General features: G+C 50.1%; 1 protein-coding gene across 1 annotated transcript in view; it reads right to left on the bottom strand.

The window, feature by feature from the left end:
• Positions 1 to 7,302: 7,302 nt before the first annotated feature.
• The window catches only part of LOC138794571 (zinc finger protein 436-like), a 39,047-nt gene continuing 19,318 nt past the window's right edge, over positions 7,303 to 27,031 (bottom strand). The window contains exons 2-5 of the mRNA XM_069973325.1: positions 26,246 to 26,353; positions 22,318 to 22,482; positions 22,073 to 22,229; positions 7,303 to 8,664 (exon numbers count right to left, since the gene is read on the bottom strand). Of these exons, the coding sequence (XP_069829426.1) occupies positions 7,430 to 8,664; positions 22,073 to 22,229; positions 22,318 to 22,482; positions 26,246 to 26,323 (1,635 nt within the window). The 5' untranslated portion in view covers positions 26,324 to 26,353 and the 3' untranslated portion in view covers positions 7,303 to 7,429. The remainder of the gene's footprint in view (positions 8,665 to 22,072; positions 22,230 to 22,317; positions 22,483 to 26,245; positions 26,354 to 27,031) is intronic.

Here is a 27,031-nt window from a genome sequence, read left to right as displayed (position 1 = left end):
GACATATTGTACTTTACATTTCTGGTAAATTGGAGTCGATACTCATAACAAATCTTTATGAAAAAAACCCAAATAATGTGAAAAAATGTGAAAAAATGCATTTTTCCAACTTTGAAACTTTTTTGCGTATACAGAAAGTGGTTATACCACATAAATTATATATTAAATAGCATTAGCAACATGTCTACTTTATGTTGGCGGCATTTATTAAACTATCTTTCATTTTTTTTAGACGATAGGAAGCTTAAATCATTAGCAGCAAATTTCCAAATTTTCAGTCAAATTTCAAAATCAGATATTTTTAGGGACCTGTTCAGGTTCAAAGTGTATTTGAGGGGCCTGTATGTTAGAAAGCCCCACAAAGCACCCCATTTCAGAAACTGCACCCCCCACACTCTGCAAAAGCATATCCAGAAAGTGTTTTAACCCTTTAGGGGAGTCACAGAAATAAAAGCCAAGTGTGTAAGAAATTTGAAAATTTTAATTTTCTGTGCAGAGATTTTATTGTAATCCAATATTTTTCATAATTATAAACCTATTACCAGAGAAATGCACCCCAATAATTATTGCCCCGTTTCTGCAGTTTATAGAAATACCCCATATGTGACCCTATTGCGCTATTTGACGCAACCACAAGCCTCAGATATAAGGGAGCGCCTAGTGAATTTCAACGCCTCCGTTATATTTGGTCATTTCTGACTGTACCACTTCAGGTTGGCAGAGGCTCTGGGGTGCCAAAACCTAAAAAACACCCCTAAAGGGACACCATTTAGAAAACTACACCCCTCAAGGAATGTAACAAGGGGTGCGGTGAGCATCTGGACCCCACAGGTGCTTCACAGATTTTCAGAACAATATGGCTTGAAAAAAGAAAAAAAAATTTTTTACACTAAAATGTTGTTCTAGCCTTCAATTTTTCATTTTCTTAAAGGGATAAGAGGGAAAAAAAGACAAAAAATGTGTAGCGCAGTTTCTCCCGAGTACAGAAATACCCCACATGTGGACATAAAGTGCCAAGGGGGCGCAGGACGAGCCTCCAAAGGGAAGGAGCGCCAATTGGCTTTTGGAAGCTGAATTTTACTGAAAAGGATTTCAAGGGCCATGTCGCATTTACAGAGCCCTCGTGCTGCCAAGACACTGGAAACCCCCCACAAGTGACTCCATTCTGGAAACTACACCCCTCAAGGAATCTAACAAGGGGGGCAGTGAGCATATGGACCCCACTGGTGACGGGCACAAATGTGGAACAATGTGACGTGAAAGGGAAAAATTTCATTTTTTCACTTTCATGGCACAAATGTGCCCGTCATCAAGGGGTCCATATCCTCACTGCACCCCTTGTTAGATTCCCTGAGGGGTGCAGTTTCCAGAATGGGGTCACTTGTGGGGGGTTTCCAGTGTTTTGGCAGCACGAGGGCTCTGTAAATGCGACATGGCGTTCATCATCCATTCTAGCCAAATCCAACCTCCAAAATCCAAATGGCGCTCCTTCCCTTCGGAGGCTTGCCCTGCACCCGCATGGTGCTTTATGTCCACATGTGGGGTATTTACGGACTCGGGGGAAATTGCTCTACACATTTTGTTTTTTTTTCCTCTTTTAACCCCTTGTGAAAATGATAAATTCAAGGCTAAACCAACATTATAGTGTAAAAAATTTAATATTTCATTTTCACGCCACATTGTTCCACATTTGTGTCTGTCACCAGTGGGGTCCATATGCTCACTACACCCCTTGTTACATTCCTTGAGGGGTGCAGTTTCCATAATGGGGTCACTTGTGGGGGGGTTCAACTGTCTTGGCAACACAGAGGCCTTTTGAATGCAACATGGCCCCTCGAAATCCATTCCATCCAAATCCAGCCTTCAAAAACGAATTGGCGCTCCTTCTCTTTGGAGGCTTACCCTGCACCCGTATGGTGCTTTATGTCCACATGTGGGGTATTTCCGTACTCAGGGGAAATTGCGCTACACATTAAATGTTTTTTTTTTATCTTTTAACCCTTTGTGAAAATGAAAAAATCATGACAAGATTAATGATTTAGAGTAAAAATTTTACAAAAATTACACTAAATGTTGGTCTAGCCTTGATTTTTTTCCCATTTCCACAAGGGGTTAAAAAAGAAAATGAACACAAAACGTGTAGTGTAGTTTCCCCTGAGTACGTAAATACCCCACATGTGGGCATAATGTGCTATATGGGCACAGGGCAAGCCACCAAAGGGACAGAGCGCCATTTAGAGGCTGGAATGGAGGATGGAGGCCATGTCGCAATTACAAAGCTCCTGTGCTGCCAGGACAGTAGAAACCCCCCACAAGTGACCCCATTCTGGAAACTACACCCCATAAGGAATCTAACAAGGGGTGCAGTGAGGATATGGACCCCACTGGTGACGGGCACTTACGTAGAACATGTGCCGAGAAAATAAAAAATACCATTTTTTTCATTTTCACGTCCCAAATGTGGCCGTCACCAGGGGGCCATATCCCCGCTGCCCCCCTTGTTAGATTTCTTATGGGGTGTAGTTTCCAGAATGGGGTCACTTGTGGGGGGTTTCTACTGTCCTGGCCGCACAGAGGCTTTGTAATTGCATCATGGCATCCTCTAATGGGAATGGCGGCCATACCTACTTAGTTGGGGAAAAGGGACAATTCTAATTTATTTGGGGGTATTAGGCCAATTATTAGTTTATAAGGTTGGAAATGACAGGTGTCCATCAAATTCAACCTGTGTTGATCCAGAGGAAGGCAAAAAACCCTTGTGAGGCAGACGACAGTAGCCTCATCACAGGGGAAAAATTCCTTCCTGACTCCATAATGGCGATCAGAATAATCCCTGGATCAACGTGACCCCTGAAATAGGAATAAGGGACAGAATTTAGATAATGTAGAACCCCAGTGACGTGTGGTGCGCCTTGAAGCGATCCAGTATGCAGAGGCCGGGGGGATCAGGACAGGTGGCACACTGGAAAATGGTGTCCTTCCTGATCTCCCTGTTACGCCACACTCTGCACTTCTTCTGGGGTCTCCCGTTCTCCAGTGTGGGGGACGTCACCTGGAAAATGTTGTCCTGGTGCGATACGGGGTCCCACATATCCAGAAGCGCTGGGTCCGCTCCATGGCTGCTAAATATTAGGGCTCTATTACGGCTTCCGATATGTTCGGATCGTGCCGCAAGCTACAGTAGCTCAGGCAGTGAGGGACCAGAAGAGGGGGTGCTGGTATAAAAGTTATCCTCGTACAGGTGGTGACCATTATCCAGCAGTGGGAAGATCAGTTCCCGGACGATCTTTCCACTTGTTCCGAGGATGGGGGGGGAGGGGGCATCTGGGGCTGGATTCGGGTGTCCCTTCCTACATACACTCTAAGGGTACGTGCACACTGCGGAATCGCGACAGATAACCCTTCGTGCATTCCGCAGTTGGCACCCACCGGCGGACTGATGCGGGCGCACGTCTCCATCCGTGTCATAGACTCCATTCTATGCACGGGCGGATTCCACTCTCCGTCCAACGTATTCATTCTTTGGACGGACGATGGAATCCGCCCGTGCATAACATGGAGTCTATGACACGGGTGGAGACATGCGCCCGCATCAGTCCGCCGGCGGGTGCCAGCTGCGGAATGCACAAAGGGTTATCCTTCGCCATTCCGCAGTGTGCACGTACCCTAAATCTGTAAGTGTACCCTGAGGTACTCTCACACAGTTTGTAGAATTTCACACCATACCGTCATCTCTTATTGGGACGGTACTGGCGGAAAAGACGTGTCTGGGGGGCAGCGTACGCTACGCTACCCCCAGACACGTCACTGGATGATGAGGATGATGAGGATGAATGGAGGAAAGAAGGATCCCCCCATTCATCCTCGCTGGCTGTTTCGGTGTCGGAGGCAATAATAACGTATCCCTCTGACGCCGAAAACACCCTGGGGGCCATCTTTATATGGGGACTAGTATATGGGGTATGTAGTGGTGTAGTCTCAAACTTTATTCAATGTAGTGTGGTGTAATGTAGTGTTTTTTACGTGTTTTTTTACAGTAAGTATAAAAAAAAAAAACTACGCCAACAAAGGAGTTGCTGATAAATGCCGCACTTATGTGCGGCACTTATCAGCAGACGGTGGCAGTAGGATATAGAAAAAAAACACCCTACGCCAAAAAGGAGGAGTTGCTGATTAGCAGCGCACTTTCGTGCAATGCTGATCAACACTCAGCGGCGATAGGGTGCGGAAAATAGAAAAAAAAATTTTTGAAAAAAAATAAATAAAAAAAAATTCTACATTCTGAACATCCCTGTAGCTGCTGATAAGTGTATTACACATATCAGCCGCTAGAGGGCAGCAGAGCGCAAAATACGGAAAAGGCCGACGCTGGAGCCGAAAATAGCTGAGAGAAGCCGAACGTGACGTCACGGAGGAAGCCGAAGACCCGAACGAAGACAAGGATGCCGCGAACCCGGAAGACGCCGATCAGGAGCCCGGGACAGGTGAGTAATGTACAAATACCTGCTCTGGACCCCTCGGCTACCTAGCTGAGGGGTCCAGGGCAGGTATTTACTATTTTGTGGGACTCTGATCGCAGTGCCACCGGCCCGATCGCCGTGAACGGCCGGGCGGCCGTTCACGGCGATCGGGCCGGTGGCACGGCGATCACCATTACTTTTTACAGTAATGGCGGTCGGTGCCGTCCTCGGACAGCACCGACCGCCATTTTTTTCCGGGTCATCGGGTTGCCGATTGATCCATTGATCCAACTGATCCATTACACTATGGTTGGGGGGGGGGGGGGGGGGTTGTGCTTGAGTGGATCTATCAATTCTTTAAAGTAGATTAGAACTCCAGGTTTCCTGAGACCCCCAATAACCCCGGCCTGGTGTTACTGACTGGAGATCCTATATAAACTGCCCAGAGTTTATGATGTTTGGACAAGCTTAGATAGAGTGAATGGAATAGACAGAACAGTCTGTAGTGTTTGAATAAGTAAACTTTCATAACTTTCATAACCACATATAATATAACTGTCTACACGCATGAATAGGGACAGGGCTGTACATATTCCTCACACCCATCTTCAGATTTACTGCCCATGGTGTAGAATAGACCAATGAAACCATTCCCAACCCAGGCGTATATTATCCACAGCAGCTCGATGCCTCCACTAAGTGCACCATGCAACCCACACCCCAAACACAGGACTATCAGGGCACCAAACACAGGACTATCCAGACACCAATCTCCAGGACTATCCCAGCACCGATCCCCAGGGCTAGATTTCTCAGAGAGGACATTTGCCCTCTTGTTACCGTGGTGGTGAGGTTACCATTCACTGACACTTCTGACAAGGAATAGTAGCATTCCATCAAGGAGGAGGTTTAAGACAGAGTCGGCAGGTTCGGACCATCCCTAATTCCATCCTGTCTCCTAGTAGCACCTCCAGCCTCTATGCTGACAGACACAGCAAACCTTCTTGCCACAGCTGGCATTGATGTGTCATCCTGGATGAGCTGCACTACCTGAGCCACCTGTGTGGGTTGCAGAGTCCGTCTCATGCTACCACAAATGTGAAAGCACCAGCAACATTCAAAAGTGACCAAAACATCAGACAGAAAGCATAGTGAGAAGTGGTGTGTGCTCCCCACCTGCAGAACCCTCCGTTATTGAGGGGGTCTTGCTGACTCCAGGTGACAGTGATTGTCAGTCAGTGCTGCTTCCTGAGTGGACAGTCTGATGTCACAGAAGTTTCATTTACTTGGAGTTATATTGTGTTATGTGTTACCTTTATATTTTTGAGCTGTGTGTATGTATATATATATATATATATATATATATATATATATATATATATATATATACACACACAGCACCTACACATAGAATAGACACTGGCTTTACAGCACCCACACACTGGTTTGAATAGATACTGGCTTCACAGCACCCACACACTAGTCTGAATAAACACTGGCTTCACAGCACCCACAGACTAATTTCACTGAAGACTGGCTTCACAGCACCCACAGAAGGGTTTTGTGGTGGTTCACTACTCGGTTAGGTGAGGTTATAGTCGTGACGCCAGTGCTAGTCCAGCACACAGGTGTAATGTTGGTACCTGCTTGTATGTGGCTAGTAGTGTATTCCCCATAATGTTCGGTAACCGGGTTGTTGCGGGTATCTTGTGCTCTTGTCACAGCAACCTGGAGTGGTAACTAACCCACCCGGGATGTCGGTACCGCCACCCACAGAAGAGGGGAAAAAATAACCCAAGGTGTGGGATGGTGTGTGTATGAGTGTAGGTGCAAACAGAGGAAGACAGAGTCCTGTGCGTTTGATAGAAAAATATAACAACTTTACCGAAGAGCCTTGAGAATACAACAGTGTCCCTTTTGAACACAAAAATAATCTTGACACAGACTTGAGTGCTGACTTAGTGCTTGGAAAGAGTAGAAGTAGTATTGTTTTGTAGAAGGTAGAGGAGAGTTTGCCAGATGAGTCCTGTCAGAACTATACTGAAGATATCTTTGTAGTAAAGTGATATTCATACTCACGTTTAGACTATGTCTGACAGCCTTCTGCCCCCTGGTATCGTAGAACCTGTCCCTAGTGGGTAGCACGAGCCCCAGTTGTTGGTTATCTAAGTGTAGCTTCGTGTCCGAGATTTCCGAGTTACCTGCACTGCGCAGTAGGATACGTAAACCTTTTATATACCGGTAACTTTGTCCTAAAGCTCCTCTTTCTTCAGGAGTCTCTCCTGCACTTTTTAGAAGAGTTCCTGGCGTGGACTAGGGTGTTCCTTGGTGGCTGCTCTCCCCTATTTGTTTTCCTAGCACTGCGTAGTAGAACTAGTTGCTTGCTTAGAAGAAAGCCTTGGTCAGAGCTAGTCTCTCCTGCATCTGTCCTCATCGACCTCCAACAACTAGGAGGCTCAGTCTATAGGACGTGGGTCAGGAGGGTCCTTCCCCTGCAGAAGCTTAATGGATGCAACGTTAGACCCTGTGCTATACATACCATTAGGGTAGCTTCACACACACTGTATCGCAGCGTATTTTCTGCAGTGATACGCAGCAGATTAGATCTAAATAACTTAATACAGCATCAAATCTGCACCATCTGCTGCAGATCTGCTGCGTATACGGTGTGTGTGTTTGTACCCTTAAAGAGGCGGAGCTCACTGGTTCTCATAGAATTCCCCCCAGATCTGTCCATTATGGAGGGGTTTTATTGCCTGTCCGGTTTTCCCCCCAGAAGGTTCCATCTGTTCCTCTGTGAGTGAAGACAAATCTAACCAAGACAATAAAAACTAAAGAAGAAAAAGAGGAAGCAAAATATTTAATAAAGACCTATCGAGAAAATGAAAGAATAGAGCAGGAATAGAAATAAGAAATGTTTCTATATCCTCTAAGAAAACAGACTCTCTCCATCAGTCTTTTCCCACAATTCACCTCTTTGCCTTTTCCGTATGAGTCTTCTGATGATCCCTAAGTTTCTTGTTTGAAATAAAACCTTTCCCACACACTGAACACGAGTACAGCTTCTTTCCTGTGTGAATTCTTTGATGTTTAACAAGACTCGATTTATCCACAAAACATTTCTTACATTCTGAACACGAATATGGCTTTTCTCCTGTGTGAATTTTCTGATGTATAATAAGACTCGGTTTATCCACAAAACTTTTTTCACACTCTGGACATGAATAAGGCTTTTCTCCTGTGTGACTTCTCTCATGTCTAACAAGTTCTGATTTATACATGTAACAATTCCCACATTCTGAACAGGAATATGGCTTCTCTCTTGTGTGACTTCGCTCATGTTTACTAAGGTTTGATTTCTCTTGAAAACTTTTCCCACACACTGAGCATGAAAACCTCTCTCCCGTGTGAACTCTCTGGTGTCTAACAAGATCCTGTTTATGGATATAACTCTTCTCACATTCAGAACATTTAAAAGGCTTCTCTCCTGTGTGAATTCTTTTATGTCTTATAAGTTCTGATTTCTGTATAAACCCTTTCTCGCATTCTGAACAGGCAAATGGCTTTTCCCCAGTATGCGTTCTTTGATGATCCCTAAGTTTGGCTTTAGTAATAAAACTTTTCCCACATTCTGAACAGGAATACGGCTTCTCCCCAGTGTGAATTCTCTGATGTTTAACGAGGCTCGACTTATCCATAAAGCATTTCCCACATTCTGAACAAGGAAAAGGCTTTTCTCCTGTGTGAGTTCTCATATGTATAACAAGGCTTGGTTTACTTGTTAAGCATTTCCCGCATTCTTTACATGAATATGTTGTGTAACTTCTCTCACGTGTAACAGGATTTGATTTATCTGTATAACCTTTCCTGCTGGGTGGACATGAATACGGCATCAAGATAAGTGAAGGTATTATAAAGTGTTTTCCACATCCATCACACTGAAACCGTATCCCTCCTTCCGGTCCTCTCTCTGTGGTGACCATGTGTGATGGCTGAGGAGGAGGAGGAGGATGATATGATAGACCTGTCCCTGTGGTGACCATGTGTGATGGGTGAGGATATGATAGCCCAGTCCTGTCAGATCCTGGATGGACATCAGCAATATGGTGACAGTCTCCTGTACTCTGCTCTGTGATATCTTCATCTTCTATCTTACAGTTAGTAGATAATATGATGTCGTCTTCAGAGTCCTTACAGGGATTTTCTGTTAGGATTAAAGTGCGTTTCATCATTATTATTTTTCAGTACAGCTCCATAGTGATGTGTATATAGTGTAATGGCCGCCCCCAGATCTCAGTACAGCTCCATAGTGATGTGTATATAGTGTAATGGCCGCCCGCCCCCAGATCTCAGGATGCTCCATAGTGATGTGTATATAGTGTAATGGCCGCCCCCAGATCTCAGGATGCTCCATAGTGATGTGTATATAGTGTAATGGCCGCCCCCAGATCTCAGGATGCTCCATAGTGATGTGTATATAGTGTAATGGCCGCCCCCAGATCTCAGGATGCTCCATAGTGATGTGTATATAGTGTAATGGCCGCCCGCCCCCAGATCTCAGGATGGCTCCATAGTGATGTGTATATAGTGTAATGGCCGCCCCCAGACCTCAGGATGCTCCATAGTGATGTGTATATAGTGTAATGGCCGCCCCCAGATCTCAGGATGCTCCATAGTGATGTGTATATAGTGTAATGGCCGCCCCCAGATCTCAGGATGCTCCATAGTGATGTGTATATAGTGTAATGGCCGCCCGCCCCCAGATCTCAGGATGCTCCATAGTGATGTGTATATAGTATAATGGCCGCCCCCCCCCCAGATCTCAGGATGGCTCCATAGTGATGTGTATATAGTGTAATGGCCGCCCCCAGATCTCAGGATGCTCCATAGTGATGTGTATATAGTGTAATGGCCGCCCCCAGATCTCAGGATGCTCCATAGTGATGTGTATATAGTATAATGGCCGCCCGCCCCCAGATCTCAGGATGGCTCCATAGTGATGTGTATATAGTGTAATGGCCGCCCGCCCCCAGATCTCAGGATGGCTCCATAGTGATGTGTATATAGTGTAATGGCCGCCCCCAGATCTCAGGATGGCTCCATAGTGATGTGTATATAGTGTAATGGCCGCCCGCCCCCAGATCTCAGGATGCTCCATAGTGATGTGTATATAGTGTAATGGCCGCCCCCAGATCTCAGGATGGCTCCATAGTGATGTATATATAGTGTAATGGCCGCCCCCAGACCTCAGGATGGCTCCATAGTGATGTGTATATAGTGTAATGGCCGCCCCCAGATCTCAGGATGCTCCATAGTGATGTGTATATAGTGTAATGGCCGCCCCCCCCCCCAGATCTCAGGATGCTCCATAGTGATGTGTATATAGTGTAATGGCCGCCCCCAGATCTCAGGATGCTCCATAGTGATGTGTATATAGTGTAATGGCCGCCCCCAGATCTCAGGATGCTCCATAGTGATGTGTATATAGTGTAATGGCCGCCCGCCCCCAGATCTCAGGATTCTCCATAGTGATGTGTATATAGTGTAATGGCCGCCCGCCCCCAGATCTCAGGATGCTCCATAGTGATGTGTATATAGTGTAATGGCCGCCCCCAGATCTCAGGATGCTCCATAGTGATGTGTATATAGTGTAATGGCCGCCCCCAGATCTCAGGATGCTCCATAGTGATGTGTATATAGTGTAATGGCCGCCCGCCCCCAGATCTCAGGATGCTCCATAGTGATGTGTATATAGTGTAATGGCCGCCCGCCCCCAGATCTCAGGATGCTCCATAGTGATGTGTATATAGTGTAATGGCCGCCCCCAGATCTCAGGATGCTCCATAGTGATGTGTATATAGTGTAATGGCCGCCCGCCCCCAGATCTCAGGATGGCTCCATAGTGATGTGTATATAGTGTAATGGCCGCCCCCAGATCTCAGGATGCTCCATAGTGATGTGTATATAGTGTAATGGCCGCCCGCCCCCAGATCTCAGGATGCTCCATAGTGATGTGTATATAGTGTAATGGCCGCCCCCAGATCACAGGATGCTCCATAGTGATGTGTATATAGTGTAATGGCCCGCCCGCCCCCAGATCTCAGGATGGCTCCATAGTGATGTGTATATAGTGTAATGGCCGCCCCCAGATCTCAGGATGCTCCATAGTGATGTGTATATAGTGTAATGGCCGCCCCCAGATCTCAGGATGCTCCATAGTGATGTGTATATAGTGTAATGGCCGCCCCCAGATCTCAGGATGGCTCCATAGTGATGTGTATATAGTGTAATGGCCGCCCGCCCCCAGATCTCAGGATGCATCCATAGTGATGTGTATATAGTGTAATGGCCGCCCGCCCCCCAGATCTCAGGATGCTCCATAGTGATGTGTATATAGTGTAATGGCCGCCCGCCCCCAGATCTCAGGATGCTCCATAGTGATGTGTATATAGTGTAATGGCCGCCCCAGATCTCAGGATGCTCCATAGTGATGTGTATATAGTGTAATGGCCGCCCCCAGATCTCAGGATGCTCCATAGTGATGTGTATATAGTGTAATGGCCGCCCGCCCCCAGACCTCAGGATGGCTCCATAGTGATGTGTATATAGTGTAATGGCCGCCCGCCCCCAGATCTCAGGATGCTCCATAGTGATGTGTATATAGTGTAATGGCCGCCCGCCCCCAGATCTCAGGATGCTCCATAGTGATGTGTATATAGTGTAATGGCCGCCCCCAGATCTCAGGATGCTCCATAGTGATGTGTATATAGTGTAATGGCCGCCCCAGATCTCAGGATGCTCCATAGTGATGTGTATATAGTGTAATGGCCGCCCCCAGATCTCAGGATGCTCCATAGTGATGTGTATATAGTGTAATGGCCGCCCGCCCCCAGATCTCAGGATGCTCCATAGTGATGTGTATATAGTGTAATGGCCGCCCGCCCCCAGATCTCAGGATGCTCCATAGTGATGTGTATATAGTGTAATGGCCGCCCCCAGATCTCAGGATGCTCCATAGTGATGTGTATATAGTGTAATGGCCGCCCCCAGACCTCAGGATGGCTCCATAGTGATGTGTATATAGTGTAATGGCCGCCCCCCCCCCCAGATCTCAGGATGCTCCATAGTGATGTGTATATAGTGTAATGGCCGCCCCCAGATCTCAGGATGCTCCATAGTGATGTGTATATAGTGTAATGGTCGCCCCCAGATCTCAGGATGCTCCATAGTGATGTGTATATAGTGTAATGGTCGCCCCCAGATCTCAGGATGGCTCCATAGTGATGTGTATATAGTGTAATGGCCGCCCGCCCCCAGATCTCAGGATGCTCCATAGTGATGTGTATATAGTGTAATGGCCGCCCCCAGATCTCAGGATGCTCCATAGTGATGTGTATATAGTGTAATGGCCGCCCGCCCCCAGATCTCAGGATGCTCCATAGTGATGTATATATAGTGTAATGGCCGCCCGCCCCCAGATCTCAGGATGCTCCATAGTGATGTGTATATAGTGTAATGGCCGCCCCCCAGATCTCAGGATGCTCCATAGTGATGTGTATATAGTGTAATGGCCGCCCGCAGATCTCAGGATGGCTCCATAGTGATGTGTATATAGTGTAATGGCCTGCCCCCAGATCTCAGGATGCTCCATAGTGATGTGTATATAGTGTAATGGCCGCCCGCCCCCAGATCTCAGGATGCTCCATAGTGATGTGTATATAGTGTAATGGCCGCCCGCCCCCAGATCTCAGGATGCTCCATAGTGATGTGTATATAGTGTAATGGCCGCCCGCCCCCAGATCTCAGGATGCTCCATAGTGATGTGTATATAGTGTAATGGCCGCCCCCCAGATCTCAGGATGGCTCCATAGTGATGTGTATATAGTGTAATGGCCGCCCCCAGATCTCAGGATGGCTCCATAGTGATGTGTATATAGTGTAATGGCCGCCCGCCCCCAGATCTCAGGATGGCTCCATAGTGATGTGTATATAGTGTAATGGCCGCCCGCCCCAGATCTCAGGATGCTCCATAGTGATGTGTATATAGTGTAATGGCCGCCCGCCCCCAGATCTCAGGATGCTCCATAGTGATGTGTATATAGTGTAATGGCCGCCCGCCCCCAGATCTCAGGATGCTCCATAGTGATGTGTATATAGTGTAATGGCCGCCCGCCCCCCAGATCTCAGGATGGCTCCATAGTGATGTGTATATAGTGTAATGGCCGCCCCCAGATCTCAGGATGCTCCATAGTGATGTGTATATAGTGTAATGGCCGCCCGCCCCCAGATCTCAGGATGGCTCCATAGTGATGTGTATATAGTGTAATGGCCGCCCCCCCCCCCCCAGATCTCAGGATGCTCCATAGTGATGTGTATATAGTGTAATGGCCGCCCCCAGATCTCAGGATGCTCCATAGTGATGTGTATATAGTGTAATGGCCGCCCCAGATCTCAGGATGCTCCATAGTGATGTGTATATAGTGTAATGGCCGCCCGCCCCCAGATCTCAGGATGCTCCATAGTGATGTGTATATAGTGTAATGGCCGCCCGCCCCCAGATCTCAGGATGCTCCATAGTGATGTGTATATAGTGTAATGGCCGCCCCCAGATCTCAGGATGCTCCATAGTGATGTGTATATAGTGTAATGGCCGCCCGCCCCAGATCTCAGGATGCTCCATAGTGATGTGTATATAGTGTAATGGCCGCCCGCCCCCAGATCTCAGGATGCTCCATAGTGATGTGTATATAGTGTAATGGCCGCCCGCCCCCAGATCTCAGGATGCTCCATAGTGATGTGTATATAGTGTAATGGCCGCCCCCAGATCTCAGGATGCTCCATAGTGATGTGTATATAGTGTAATGGCCGCCCGCCCCCAGATCTCAGGATGCTCCATAGTGATGTGTATATAGTGTAATGGCCGCCCCCCAGATCTCAGGATGCTCCATAGTGATGTGTATATAGTGTAATGCCGCCCGCCCCCAGATCCTCAGGATGGCTCCATAGTGATGTGTATATAGTGTAATGGCCGCCCCCAGATCTCAGGATGCTCCATAGTGATGTGTATATAGTGTAATGGCCGCCCGCCCCAGATCTCAGGATGCTCCATAGTGATGTGTATATAGTGTAATGGCCGCCGCCCCCAGATCTCAGGATGCTCCATAGTGATGTGTATATAGTGTAATGGCCGCCCCCAGATCTCAGGATGCTCCATAGTGATGTGTATATAGTGTAATGGCCGCCCGCCCCCAGATCTCAGGATGCTCCATAGTGATGTGTATATAGTGTAATGGCCGCCCCCAGATCTCAGGATGCTCCATAGTGATGTGTATATAGTGTAATGGCCGCCCCCAGATCTCAGGATGCTCCATAGTGATGTGTATATAGTATAATGGCCGCCCCCCCCTCAGATCTCAGGATGCTCCATAGTGATGTGTATATAGTGTAATGGCCGCCCGCCCCCAGATCTCAGGATGCTCCATAGTGATGTGTATATAGTGTAATGGCCGCCGCCCCCAGATCTCAGGATGCTCCATAGTGATGTGTATATAGTGTAATGGCCGCCCCAGATCTCAGGATGCTCCATAGTGATGTGTATATAGTGTAATGGCCGCCCGCCCCCAGATCTCAGGATGCTCCATAGTGATGTATATATAGTGTAATGGCCGCCCCCAGATCTCAGGATGCTCCATAGTGATGTGTATATAGTGTAATTGGCCGCCCCCAGATCTCAGGATGCTCCATAGTGATGTGTATATAGTGTAATGGCCGCCCGCCCCAGATCTCAGGATGCTCCATAGTGATGTTATATAGTGTAATGGCCGCCCCCAGACCTCAGGATGCTCCATAGTGATGTGTATATAGTGTAATGGCCGCCTGCCCCAGATCTCAGGATGCTCCATAGTGATGTGTATATAGTGTAATGGCCGCCCCCAGATCTCAGGATGGCTCCATAGTGATGTGTATATAGTGTAATGGCCGCCGCCCCCGATCTCAGGATGCTCCATAGTGATGTGTATATAGTGTAATGGCCGCCCCCAGATCTCAGGATGCTCCATAGTGATGTGTATATAGTGTAATGGCCGCCCGCCCCAGATCTCAGGATGCTCCATAGTGATGTGTATATAGTGTAATGGCCGCCCGCCCCCAGATCTCAGGATGCTCCATAGTGATGTGTATATAGTGTAATGGCCGGCCCCCAGATCTCAGGATGCTCCATAGTGATGTGTATATAGTGTAATGGCCGCCCGCCCCCAGATCTCAGGATGCTCCATAGTGATGTGTATATAGTGTAATGGCCGCCCCCAGATCTCCGGATGCTCCATAGTGATGTGTATATAGTGTAATGGCCGCCCGCCCCCAGATCTCAGGATGCTCCATAGTGATGTGTATATAGTGTAATGGCCGCCCGCCCCCAGATCTCAGGATGGCTCCATAGTGATGTGTATATAGTGTAATGGCCGCCCCCAGATCTCAGGATGGCTCCATAGTGATGTGTATATAGTGTAATGGCCGCCCCCAGATCTCAGGATGCTCCATAGTGATGTGTATATAGTGTAATGGCCGCCCGCCCCCAGACCTCAGGATGCTCCATAGTGATGTGTATATAGTGTAATGGCCGCCCGCCCCCAGACCTCAGGATGCTCCATAGTGATGTGTATATAGTGTAATGGCCGCCCCCAGATCTCAGGATGCTCCATAGTGATGTGTATATAGTGTAATGGCCGCCCGCCCCCAGACCTCAGGATGCTCCATAGTGATGTGTATATAGTGTAATGGCCGCCCCCAGATCTCAGGATGCTCCATAGTGATGTGTATATAGTGTAATGGCCGCCCCCAGACCTCAGGATGGCTCCATAGTGATGTGTATATAGTGTAATGGCCGCCCCCAGATCTCAGGATGCTCCATAGTGATGTATATATAGTGTAATGGCCGCCCGCCCCCAGATCTCAGGATGCTCCATAGTGATGTGTATATAGTGTAATGGCCGCCCGCCCCCAGATCTCAGGATGCTCCATAGTGATGTGTATATAGTGTAATGGCCGCCGCCCCAGATCTCAGGATTGCTCCATAGTGATGTGTATATAGGTGTAATGGCCGCCGCCCCCAGATCTCAGGATGCTCCCATAGTGATGTGTATATAGTGTACTGGCCGCCCGCCCCCAGATCTCAGGATGCTCCATAGTGATGTGTATATAGTGTAATGGCCGCCCCCAGATCTCAGGATGGCTCCATAGTGATGTGTATATAGTGTAATGGCCCCGCCCCCCAGATCTCAGGATGCTCCAATAGTGATGTGTATATAGTGTAATGGCCGCCCGCCCCAGATCTCAGGATGCTCCATAGTGATGTGGTATATAGTGTAATGGCCGCCCCCAGATCTCAGGATGGCTCCATAAGTGATGTGTATATATAGTAATGGCCGCCCGCCCCCAGATCTCAGATGGCTCCATAGTGATGTGTATATAGTGTAATGGCACGCCCCCCAGATCTCAGGATGCTCCATAGTGATGTGTATATAGTGTAATGGCCCGCCGCCCCATATCTCAGGATGCTCCATAGTGATGTGTATATAGTGTAATGGCCGCCCGCCCCCAGATCTCAGGATGCTCCATAGTGATGTGTATATAGTGTAATGGCCGCCCGCCCCCAGATCTCAGGATGCTCCATAGTGATGTGTATATAGTGTAATGGCCGCCCGCCCCCAGATCTCAGGATGCTCCATAGTGATGTGTATATAGTGTAATGGCCGCCCGCCCCCAGATCTCAGGATGCTCCATAGTGATGTGTATATAGTGTAATGGCCCGCCCGCCCCCAGATCTCAGGATGCTCCATAGTGATGTGTATATAGTGTAATGGCCGCCCCCAGATCTCAGGATGCTCCATAGTGATGTGTATATAGTGTAATGGCCGCCCGCCCCCCAGATCTCAGGATGCTCCATAGTGATGTGTATATAGTGTAATGCCGCCGCCCCCAGATCTCAGGATGCTCCATAGTGATGTGTATATAGTGTAATGGCCGCCGCCCCCAGATCTCAGGATGCTCCATAGTGATGTGTATATAGTGTAATGGCCGCCCGCCCCCAGATCTCAGGATGGCTCCATAGTGATGTGTATATAGTGTAATGGCCGCCCCCAGATCTCAGGATGCTCCATAGTGATGTGTATATAGTGTAATGGCCGCCCCCCCCAGATCTCAGGATGCTCCATAGTGATGTGTATATAGTGTAATGGCCGCCCCCCAGATCCTCAGGATGCTCCATAGTGATGTGTATATAGTGTAATGGCCGCCCGCCCCCAGATCTCAGGATGCTCCATAGTGATGTGTATATAGTGTAATGGCCGCCCGCCCCCAGATCTCAGGATGCTCCATAGTGATGTGTATATAGTGTAATGGCCGCCCGCCCCCAGATCTCAGGATGCTCCATAGTGATGTGTATATAGTGTAATGGGCCCGCCCCCAGATCTCAGGATGCTCCATAGTGATGTGTATATAGTGTAATGGCCGCCCCCAGATCTCAGGATGCTCCATAGTGATGTGTATATAGTGTAATGGCCGCCCCCAGATCTCAGGATGGCTCCATAGTGATGTGTATATAGTGTAATGGCCGCCCCGCCCCCAGATCTCGGATGCTCCATAGTGATGTGTATATAGTGTAATGGCCGCCTGCCCCCCAGATCTCAGGATGCTCCATAGTGATGTGTATATAGTGTAATGGCCGCCCCCAGATCTCAGGATGCTCCATAGTGATGTGTATATAGTGTAATGGCCGCCCCCAGATCTCAGGATGGCTCCATAGTGATGTGTATATAGTGTAATGGCCGCCCGCCCCCAGATCTCAGGATGCTCCATAGTGATGTGTATATAGTGTAATGGCCGCCCCCCAGATCTCAGGATGCTCCATAGTGATGTGTATATAGTGTAATGGCCGCCCGCCCCCAGATCTCAGGATGGCTCCATAGTGATGTGTATATAGTGTAATGGCCGCCCCCAGATCTCAGGATGCTCCATAGTGATGTGTATATAGTGTAATGGCCGCCCCCAGATCTCAGGATGCTCCATAGTGATGTGTATATAGTGTAATGGCCGCCCGCCCCCAGATCTCAGGATGGCTCCATAGTGATGTGTATATAGTGTAATGGCCGCCCCCAGATCTCAGGATGCTCCATAGTGATGTGTATATAGTGTAATGGCCGCCCCCAGATCTCAGGATGCTCCATAGTGATGTGTATATAGTGTAATGGCCGCCCCCAGACCTCAGGATGCTCCATAGTGATGTGTATATAGTGTAATGGCCGCCCCCAGATCTCAGGATGCTCCATAGTGATGTGTATATAGTGTAATGGCCGCCCCCAGACCTCAGGATGCTCCATAGTGATGTGTATATAGTGTAATGGCCGCCCCCAGATCTCAGGATGCTCCATAGTGATGTGTATATAGTGTAATGGCCGCCCGCCCCCAGATCTCAGGATGGCTCCATAGTGATGTGTATATAGTGTAATGGCCGCCCGCCCCCAGATCTCAGGATGCTCCATAGTGATGTGTATATAGTGTAATGGCCGCCCGCCCCCAGATCTCAGGATGCTCCATAGTGATGTGTATATAGTGTAATGGCCGCCCCCAGATCTCAGGATGCTCCATAGTGATGTGTATATAGTGTAATGGCCGCTAGCCCCCAGATCTCAGGATGCTCCATAGTGATGTGTATATAGTGTAATGGCCGCCCGCCCCCAGATCTCAGGATGCTCCATAGTGATGTGTATATAGTGTAATGGCTGCCCCCAGATCTCAGGATGGCTCCATAGTGATGTGTATATAGTGTAATGGCCGCCCGCCCCCAGACCTCAGGATGCTCCATAGTGATGTGTATATAGTGTAATGGCCGCCCCCAGACCTCAGGATGCTCCATAGTGATGTGTATATAGTGTAATGGCCGCCCCCAGATCTCAGGATGCTCCATAGTGATGTGTATATAGTGTAATGGCCGCCCGCCCCCAGATCTCAGGATGGCTCCATAGTGATGTGTATATAGTGTAATGGCCGCCCGCCCCCAGATCTCAGGATGCTCCATAGTGATGTGTATATAGTGTAATGGCCGCCCCCAGATCTCAGGATGCTCCATAGTGATGTGTATATAGTGTAATGGCCGCCCCCAGATCTCAGGATGGCTCCATAGTGATGTGTATATAGTGTAATGGCCGCCCCCAGATCTCAGGATGCTCCATAGTGATGTGTATATAGTGTAATGGCCGCCCCCCAGATCTCAGGATGGCTCCATAGTGATGTGTATATAGTGTAATGGCCGCCCGCCCCCAGATCTCAGGATGGCTCCATAGTGATGTGTATATAGTGTAATGGCCGCCCCCAGATCTCAGGATGCTCCATAGTGATATGTATATAGTGTAATGGCCGCCCCCAGATCTCAGGATGCTCCATAGTGATGTGTATATAGTGTAATGGCCGCCCCCAGATCTCAGGATGCTCCATAGTGATATGTATATAGTGTAATGGCCGCCCGCCCCCAGATCTCAGGATGCTCCATAGTGATGTGTATATAGTGTAATGGCCGCCCGCCCCCAGATCTCCGGATGCTCCATAGTGATGTGTATATAGTGTAATGGCCGCCTGCCCCCAGATCTCAGGATGCTCCATAGTGATGTGTATATAGTGTAATGGCCGCCCGCCCCCAGATCTCAGGATGCTCCATAGTGATGTGTATATAGTGTAATGGCCGCCCACCCCCAGATCTCAGGATGGCTCCATAGTGATGTGTATATAGTGTAATGGCCGCCCCCAGATCTCAGGATGCTCCATAGTGATGTGTATATAGTGTAATGGCCGCCCGCCCCCAGATCTCAGGATGCTCCATAGTGATGTGTATATAGTGTAATGGCCGCCCCCAGATCTCAGGATGCTCCATAGTGATGTGTATATAGTGTAATGGCCGCCCGCCCCCAGATCTCAGGATGCTCCATAGTGATGTGTATATAGTGTAATGGCCGCCCGCCCCCAGATCTCAGGATGGCTCCATAGTGATGTGTATATAGTGTAATGGCCGCCCCCAGATCTCAGGATGCTCCATAGTGATGTGTATATAGTGTAATGGCCGCCCGCCCCCAGATCTCAGGATGCTCCATAGTGATGTGTATATAGTGTAATGGCCGCCCCCAGATCTCAGGATGCTCCATAGTGATGTATATATAGTGTAATGGCCGCCCGCCCCCAGATCTCAGGATGGCTCCATAGTGATGTGTATATAGTGTAATGGCCGCCCGCCCCCAGATCTCAGGATGCTCCATAGTGATGTGTATATAGTGTAATGGCCGCCCCCAGATCTCAGGATGCTCCATAGTGATGTGTATATAGTGTAATGGCCGCCCCCAGATCTCAGGATGGCTCCATAGTGATGTGTATATAGTGTAATGGCCGCCCCCAGATCTCAGGATGCTCCATAGTGATGTGTATATAGTGTAATGGCCGCCCCCAGATCTCAGGATGGCTCCATAGTGATGTGTATATAGTGTAATGGCCGCCCGCCCCCAGATCTTCAGGATGCTCCATAGTGATGTGTATATAGTGTAATGGCCGCCCGCCCCCAGATCTCAGGATGCTCCATAGTGATGTGTATATAGTGTAATGGCCGCCCCCAGATCTCAGGATGCTCCATAGTGATGTGTATATAGTGTAATGGCCGCCCCCAGATCTCAGGATGGCTCCATAGTGATGTGTATATAGTGTACTGGCCGCCCGCCCCCAGATCTCAGGATGCTCCATAGTGATGTGTATATAGTGTAATGGCCGCCCGCCCCCAGATCTCAGGATGCTCCATAGTGATGTGTATATAGTGTAATGGCCGCCCGCCCCCAGATCTCAGGATGCTCCATAGTGATGTGTATATAGTGTAATGGCCGCCCCCAGATCTCAGGATGCTCCATAGTGATGTGTATATAGTGTAATGGCCGCCCCCAGATCTCAGGATGCTCCATAGTGATGTGTATATAGTATAATGGCCGCCCCCCCCCCCCCCCCCCCAGATCTCAGGATGCTCCATAGTGATGTGTATATAGTGTAATGGCCGCCCGCCCCCAGATCTCAGGATGCTCCATAGTGATGTGTATATAGTGTAATGGCCGCCCCCAGATCTCAGGATGCTCCATAGTGATGTGTATATAGTGTAATGGCCGCCCCCAGATCTCAGGATGGCTCCATAGTGATGTGTATATAGTGTAATGGCCGCCCGCCCCCAGATCTCAGGATGCTCCATAGTGATGTGTATATAGTGTAATGGCCGCCCGCCCCCAGATCTCAGGATGCTCCATAGTGATGTGTATATAGTGTAATGGCCGCCCGCCCCCAGATCTCAGGATGCTCCATAGTGATGTGTATATAGTGTAATGGCCGCCCCCAGATCTCAGGATGCTCCATAGTGATGTGTATATAGTGTAATGGCCGCCCCCAGATCTCAGGATGCTCCATAGTGATGTGTATATAGTATCCTGGCCGCCCCCCCAGATCTCAGGATGCTCCATAGTGATGTGTATATAGTGTAATGGCCGCCCCCAGATCTCAGGATGCTCCATAGTGATGTGTATATAGTGTAATGGCCGCCCCCAGATCTCAGGATGCTCCATAGTGATGTGTATATAGTGTAATGGCCGCCCCCAGATCTCAGGATGCTCCATAGTGATGTGTATATAGTGTAATGGCCGCCCCCAGATCTCAGGATGCTCCATAGTGATGTGTATATAGTGTAATGGCCGCCCGCCCCCAGATCTCAGGATGCTCCATAGTGATGTGTATATAGTGTAATGGCCGCCCCCAGATCTCAGGATGGCTCCATAGTGATGTGTATATAGTGTAATGGCCGCCCCCAGATCTCAGGATGGCTCCATAGTGATGTGTATATAGTGTAATGGCCGCCCCCAGATCTCAGGATGCTCCATAGTGATGTGTATATAGTGTAATGGCCGCCCCCAGATCTCAGGATGCTCCATAGTGATGTGTATATAGTGTAATGGCCGCCCCCAGATCTCAGGATGCTCCATAGTGATGTGTATATAGTGTAATGGCCGCCCCCAGATCTCAGGATGCTCCATAGTGATGTGTATATAGTGTAATGGCCGCCCGCCCCCAGATCTCAGGATGCTCCATAGTGATGTGTATATAGTGTAATGGCCGCCCCCAGATCTCAGGATGCTCCATAGTGATGTGTATATAGTGTAATGGCCGCCCGCCCCCAGATCTCAGGATGGCTCCATAGTGATGTGTATATAGTGTAATGGCCGCCCCCAGATCTCAGGATGCTCCATAGTGATGTGTATATAGTGTAATGGCCGCCCCCAGATCTCAGGATGCTCCATAGTGATGTGTATATAGTGTAATGGCCGCCCCCAGATCTCAGGATGCTCCATAGTGATGTGTATATAGTGTAATGGCCGCCCCCAGATCTCAGGATGCTCCATAGTGATGTGTATATAGTGTAATGGCCGCCCCCAGATCTCAGGATGCTCCATAGTGATGTGTATATAGTGTAATGGCCGCCCCCAGATCTCAGGATGCTCCATAGTGATGTGTATATAGTGTAATGGCAGTACCATGTCTCCTCTTACCTTGTGCTGTGAGGCCGGGCGGCTGATCCTCCATCATGGGCGGCTGATCCTCCATCATGAGCGGCTGATCCCCCCGGTACAGATCTTTGTGTCCTTCTACATACTCCCACTCCTCCATGGAGAAATAGACGGCCACATCCTGACACCTTATAGGAACCTGACACACACAATAGTCACACAGTCATCCCCCCCAGCCTGCTGCCTCCTGGATTACTCTATCATCTCCCAGCATTCCCCAGTGTCACCTCTCCAGTCAGCAGCTCAGTCATCCTGTGGGTGAGTTCTAGGATCTTCTGCTCATGTATCAGTGATGGAGGCTCCGTGATGGGGCCCCGGGCCCTGCTCCGCCCTCCTGACTCCTGGGGGAAGGCCACACCCTCCCCCCATGTCTTCTTCACTATGGTGTAATCCTGGGGATGGAGAGAGACAATCAGGGAGTGAAGAATCCTTCCAAAATCAGAATAAATCCCTGAATGAACCATCCATCTCCAGAAACCTCATATAATAACTTGTATTATTCCATCAGTAGGGACACCCCGACCCTCCAGGACTTACACATCCTCCAAAATCTCACTGCTCTTACAGTAAAGAATCCCCCTCTATGTTGGTACAATAACCTTCTCTCCTCTAGATACAGTAGATGCCTCCATGTATAGTCTCATATAGATGTCTATGTAGTGGACAGCTCTCCCCCAGACCACACTCCACCATCTCATCCTCCCCTCCTCCAGACTCCACCATCTCATCCTCCTCTCCCCCACACTCCATCTCATCCTCCTCTCCCCCACACTCCACCATCCCATCCTCCTCTCCTACAGACTCCACCATCTCATCCTCCTCTCCCCCAGACCACACTCCACCATCTCTTCCTGCTCCTCTCCCCCAGACTCCACCATCCCATCCTCCTCCTCTCCCCCAGACTCCACCATCCCATCCTCCTCTTCCTGCTCCTCTCCCCCAGACTCCACCATCCCATCCTCCTCTCCCCCAGACCACACTCCACCATCTCATCCTCCTCTCCCCCAGACCACACTCCACCATCTCATCCTCCTCTCCCCCAGACTCCACCATCTCATCCTCCTCTCCCCCAAACTCCACCATCTCATCCTCCTCTTCCTGCTCCTCTCCTCCAGACTCCACCATCTCATCCTCCTCTCCCCCAGACTCCACCATCTCATCCTCCTCTTCCTGCTCCTCTCCCCCAGACTCCACCATCCCATCCTCCTCTTCCTGCTCCTCTCCCCCAGACTCCACCATCTCATCCTCCTCTTCCTGCTCCTCTCCTCCAGACTCCACCATCTCATCCTCCTCTCCCCCAGACTCCACCATCTCATCCTCCTCTTCCTGCTCCTCTCCTCCAGACTCCACCATCCCATCCTCCTCTTCCTGCTCCTCTCCTCCAGACTCCACCATCCCATCCTCCTCTTCCTGCTCCTCTCCACCAGACTCCACCATCCCATCCTCCTCTTCCTGCTCCTCTCCACCAGACTCCACCATCCCATCCTCCTCTTCCTGCTCCTCTCCACCAGACTCCACCATCTCATCCTCCTCTTCCTGCTCCTCTCCACCAGACTCCACCATCCCATCCTCCTCTTCCTGCTCCTCTCCACCAGACTCCACCATCTCATCCTCCTCTTCCCCACACTCCACCATCTCATCCTCCTCTTCCTGCTCCTCTCCCCCAGACTCCACCATCTCATCCTCCTCTCCCCCACACTCCACCATCTCATCCTCCTCTTCCCCACACTCCACCATCTCATCCTCCTCTTCCTGCTCCTCTCCCCCAGACTCCTATTACTTCCTAGAATGGATCTTCCCTCTATGTTGGTACAATAACCTTCTCTCCTCTAGATACAGTAGATGCCTCCATGTATAGTCTCATATAGATGTCTATGTAGTGGACAGCTCTCCCCCACACTCCACCATCTCATCCTCCTCTCCCCCACACTCCATCTCATCCTCCTCTCCCCCACACTCCACCATCCCATCCTCCTCTCCTACAGACTCCACCATCCCATCCTCCTCTCCCCCAGACCACACTCCACCATCTCTTCCTGCTCCTCTCCCCCAGACTCCACCATCCCATCCTCCTCCTCTCCCCCAGACTCCACCATCCCATCCTCCTCTTCCTGCTCCTCTCCCCCAGACTCCACCATCCCATCCTCCTCTCCCCCAGACCACACTCCACCATCTCATCCTCCTCTCCCCCAGACCACACTCCACCATCTCATCCTCCTCTCCCCCAGACTCCACCATCTCATCCTCCTCTCCCCCAAACTCCACCATCTCATCCTCCTCTTCCTGCTCCTCTCCTCCAGACTCCACCATCTCATCCTCCTCTCCCCCAGACTCCACCATCTCATCCTCCTCTTCCTGCTCCTCTCCCCCAGACTCCACCATCCCATCCTCCTCTTCCTGCTCCTCTCCCCAGACTCCACCATCTCATCCTCCTCTTCCTGCTCCTCTCCTCCAGACTCCACCATCTCATCCTCCTCTCCCCCAGACTCCACCATCTCATCCTCCTCTTCCTGCTCCTCTCCTCCAGACTCCACCATCCCATCCTCCTCTTCCTGCTCCTCTCCTCCAGACTCCACCATCCCATCCTCCTCTTCCTGCTCCTCTCCACCAGACTCCACCATCCCATCCTCCTCTTCCTGCTCCTCTCCACCAGACTCCACCATCCCATCCTCCTCTTCCTGCTCCTCTCCACCAGACTCCACCATCTCATCCTCCTCTTCCTGCTCCTCTCCACCAGACTCCACCATCCCATCCTCCTCTTCCTGCTCCTCTCCACCAGACTCCACCATCTCATCCTCCTCTTCCCCACACTCCACCATCTCATCCTCCTCTTCCTGCTCCTCTCCCCCACACTCCACCATCTCATCCTCCTCTTCCCCACACTCCACCATCTCATCCTCCTCTTCCTGCTCCTCTCCCCCAGACTCCTATTACTTCCTAGAATGGATCTTCCCTCTATGTTGGTACAATAACCTTCTCTCCTCTAGATACAGTAGATGCCTCCATGTATAGTCTCATATAGATGTCTATGTAGTGGACAGCTCTCCCCCACACTCCACCATCTCATCCTCCTCTCCCCCACACTCCATCTCATCCTCCTCTCCCCCACACTCCACCATCCCATCCTCCTCTCCTACAGACTCCACCATCTCATCCTCTTCTCCCCCAGACCACACTCCACCATCTCTTCCTGCTCCTCTCCCCCAGACTCCACCATCCCATCATCCTCCTCTCCCCCAGACTCCACCATCCCATCCTCCTCTTCCTGCTCCTCTCCCCCAGACTCCACCATCCCATCCTCCTCTCCCCCAGACCACACTCCACCATCTCATCCTCCTCTCCCCCAGACCACACTCCACCATCTCATCCTCCTCTCCCCCAGACTCCACCATCTCATCCTCCTCTCCCCCAAACTCCACCATCTCATCCTCCTCTTCCTGCTCCTCTCCTCCAGACTCCACCATCTCATCCTCCTCTCCCCCAGACTCCACCATCTCATCCTCCTCTTCCTGCTCCTCTCCCCCAGACTCCACCATCCCATCCTCCTCTTCCTGCTCCTCTCCCCCAGACTCCACCATCTCATCCTCCTCTTCCTGCTCCTCTCCTCCAGACTCCACCATCTCATCCTCCTCTCCCCCAGACTCCACCATCTCATCCTCCTCTTCCTGCTCCTCTCCTCCAGACTCCACCATCCCATCCTCCTCTTCCTGCTCCTCTCCTCCAGACTCCACCATCCCATCCTCCTCTTCCTGCTCCTCTCCACCAGACTCCACCATCCCATCCTCCTCTTCCTGCTCCTCTCCACCAGACTCCACCATCCCATCCTCCTCTTCCTGCTCCTCTCCACCAGACTCCACCATCTCATCCTCCTCTTCCTGCTCCTCTCCACCAGACTCCACCATCTCATCCTCCTCTTCCCCACACTCCACCATCTCATCCTCCTCTTCCTGCTCCTCTCCCCCAGACTCCACCATCTCATCCTCCTCTCCCCCACACTCCACCATCTCATCCTCCTCTTCCCCACACTCCACCATCTCATCCTCCTCTTCCTGCTCCTCTCCCCCAGACTCCTATTACTTCCTAGAATGGATCTTCCCATCTGTATCTGAGATGTTCTATCCTTATTATTGTATTATATAAATCTAGAGAAGTTACCTCTCCGGTCAGCAGGCGGATGATCTCCAAGGTGACGTGTAATATTCTCTTACTGATCTCATTCCTGTCCTTCTCCATCCTTGGGGGGTCATTCAGGAGAAGAAGCGTCTGGAGGAGAAGAGGAGACAACTGGAGAACAAGGAGGGCACGATGATAGAATTAGAGGCCCGAAAGATCCAAAGACCCAACTTCTAAGAACCACAGGTCACACGCTCCTCCATCATCCCGGAACCACAGGTCACACGCTCCTCCATCATCCCAGAACCACAGGTCACACGATCCTCCATCATCCCGGAACCACAGGTCACACGATCCTCCATCATCCCAGAACCACAGGTCACACGCTCCTCCATCATCCCGGAACCACAGGTCACATGCTCCTCCATCACAGAACCACAGGTCACATGCTCCTCCATCATCCCGGAACCACAGGTCACACGCTCCTCCATCATCCCGGAACCACAGGTCACACGCTCCTCCATCATCCCGGAACCACAGGTCACACGATCCTCCATCATCCCAGAACCACAGGTCACACGCTCCTCCATCATCCCGGAACCACAGGTCACACGCTCCTCCATCACAGAACCACAGGTCACATGCTCCTCCATCATCCCGGAACCACAGGTCACACGCTCCTCCATCATCCCGGAACCACAGGTCACACGCTCCTCCATCATCCCGGAACAACAGGTCACACGCTCCTCCATCCCGGAACAACAGGTCACATGCTCCTCCATCACAGAACCACAGGTCACACGCTCCTCCATCTCCCATCCCAGAACC

This window comes from Dendropsophus ebraccatus, chromosome 6, assembly GCF_027789765.1.
Source record: "Dendropsophus ebraccatus isolate aDenEbr1 chromosome 6, aDenEbr1.pat, whole genome shotgun sequence".
Classification (NCBI taxonomy): Eukaryota; Metazoa; Chordata; class Amphibia; order Anura; family Hylidae; genus Dendropsophus; species Dendropsophus ebraccatus.
This window is presented reverse-complemented; position numbering and strand designations above follow the sequence as displayed.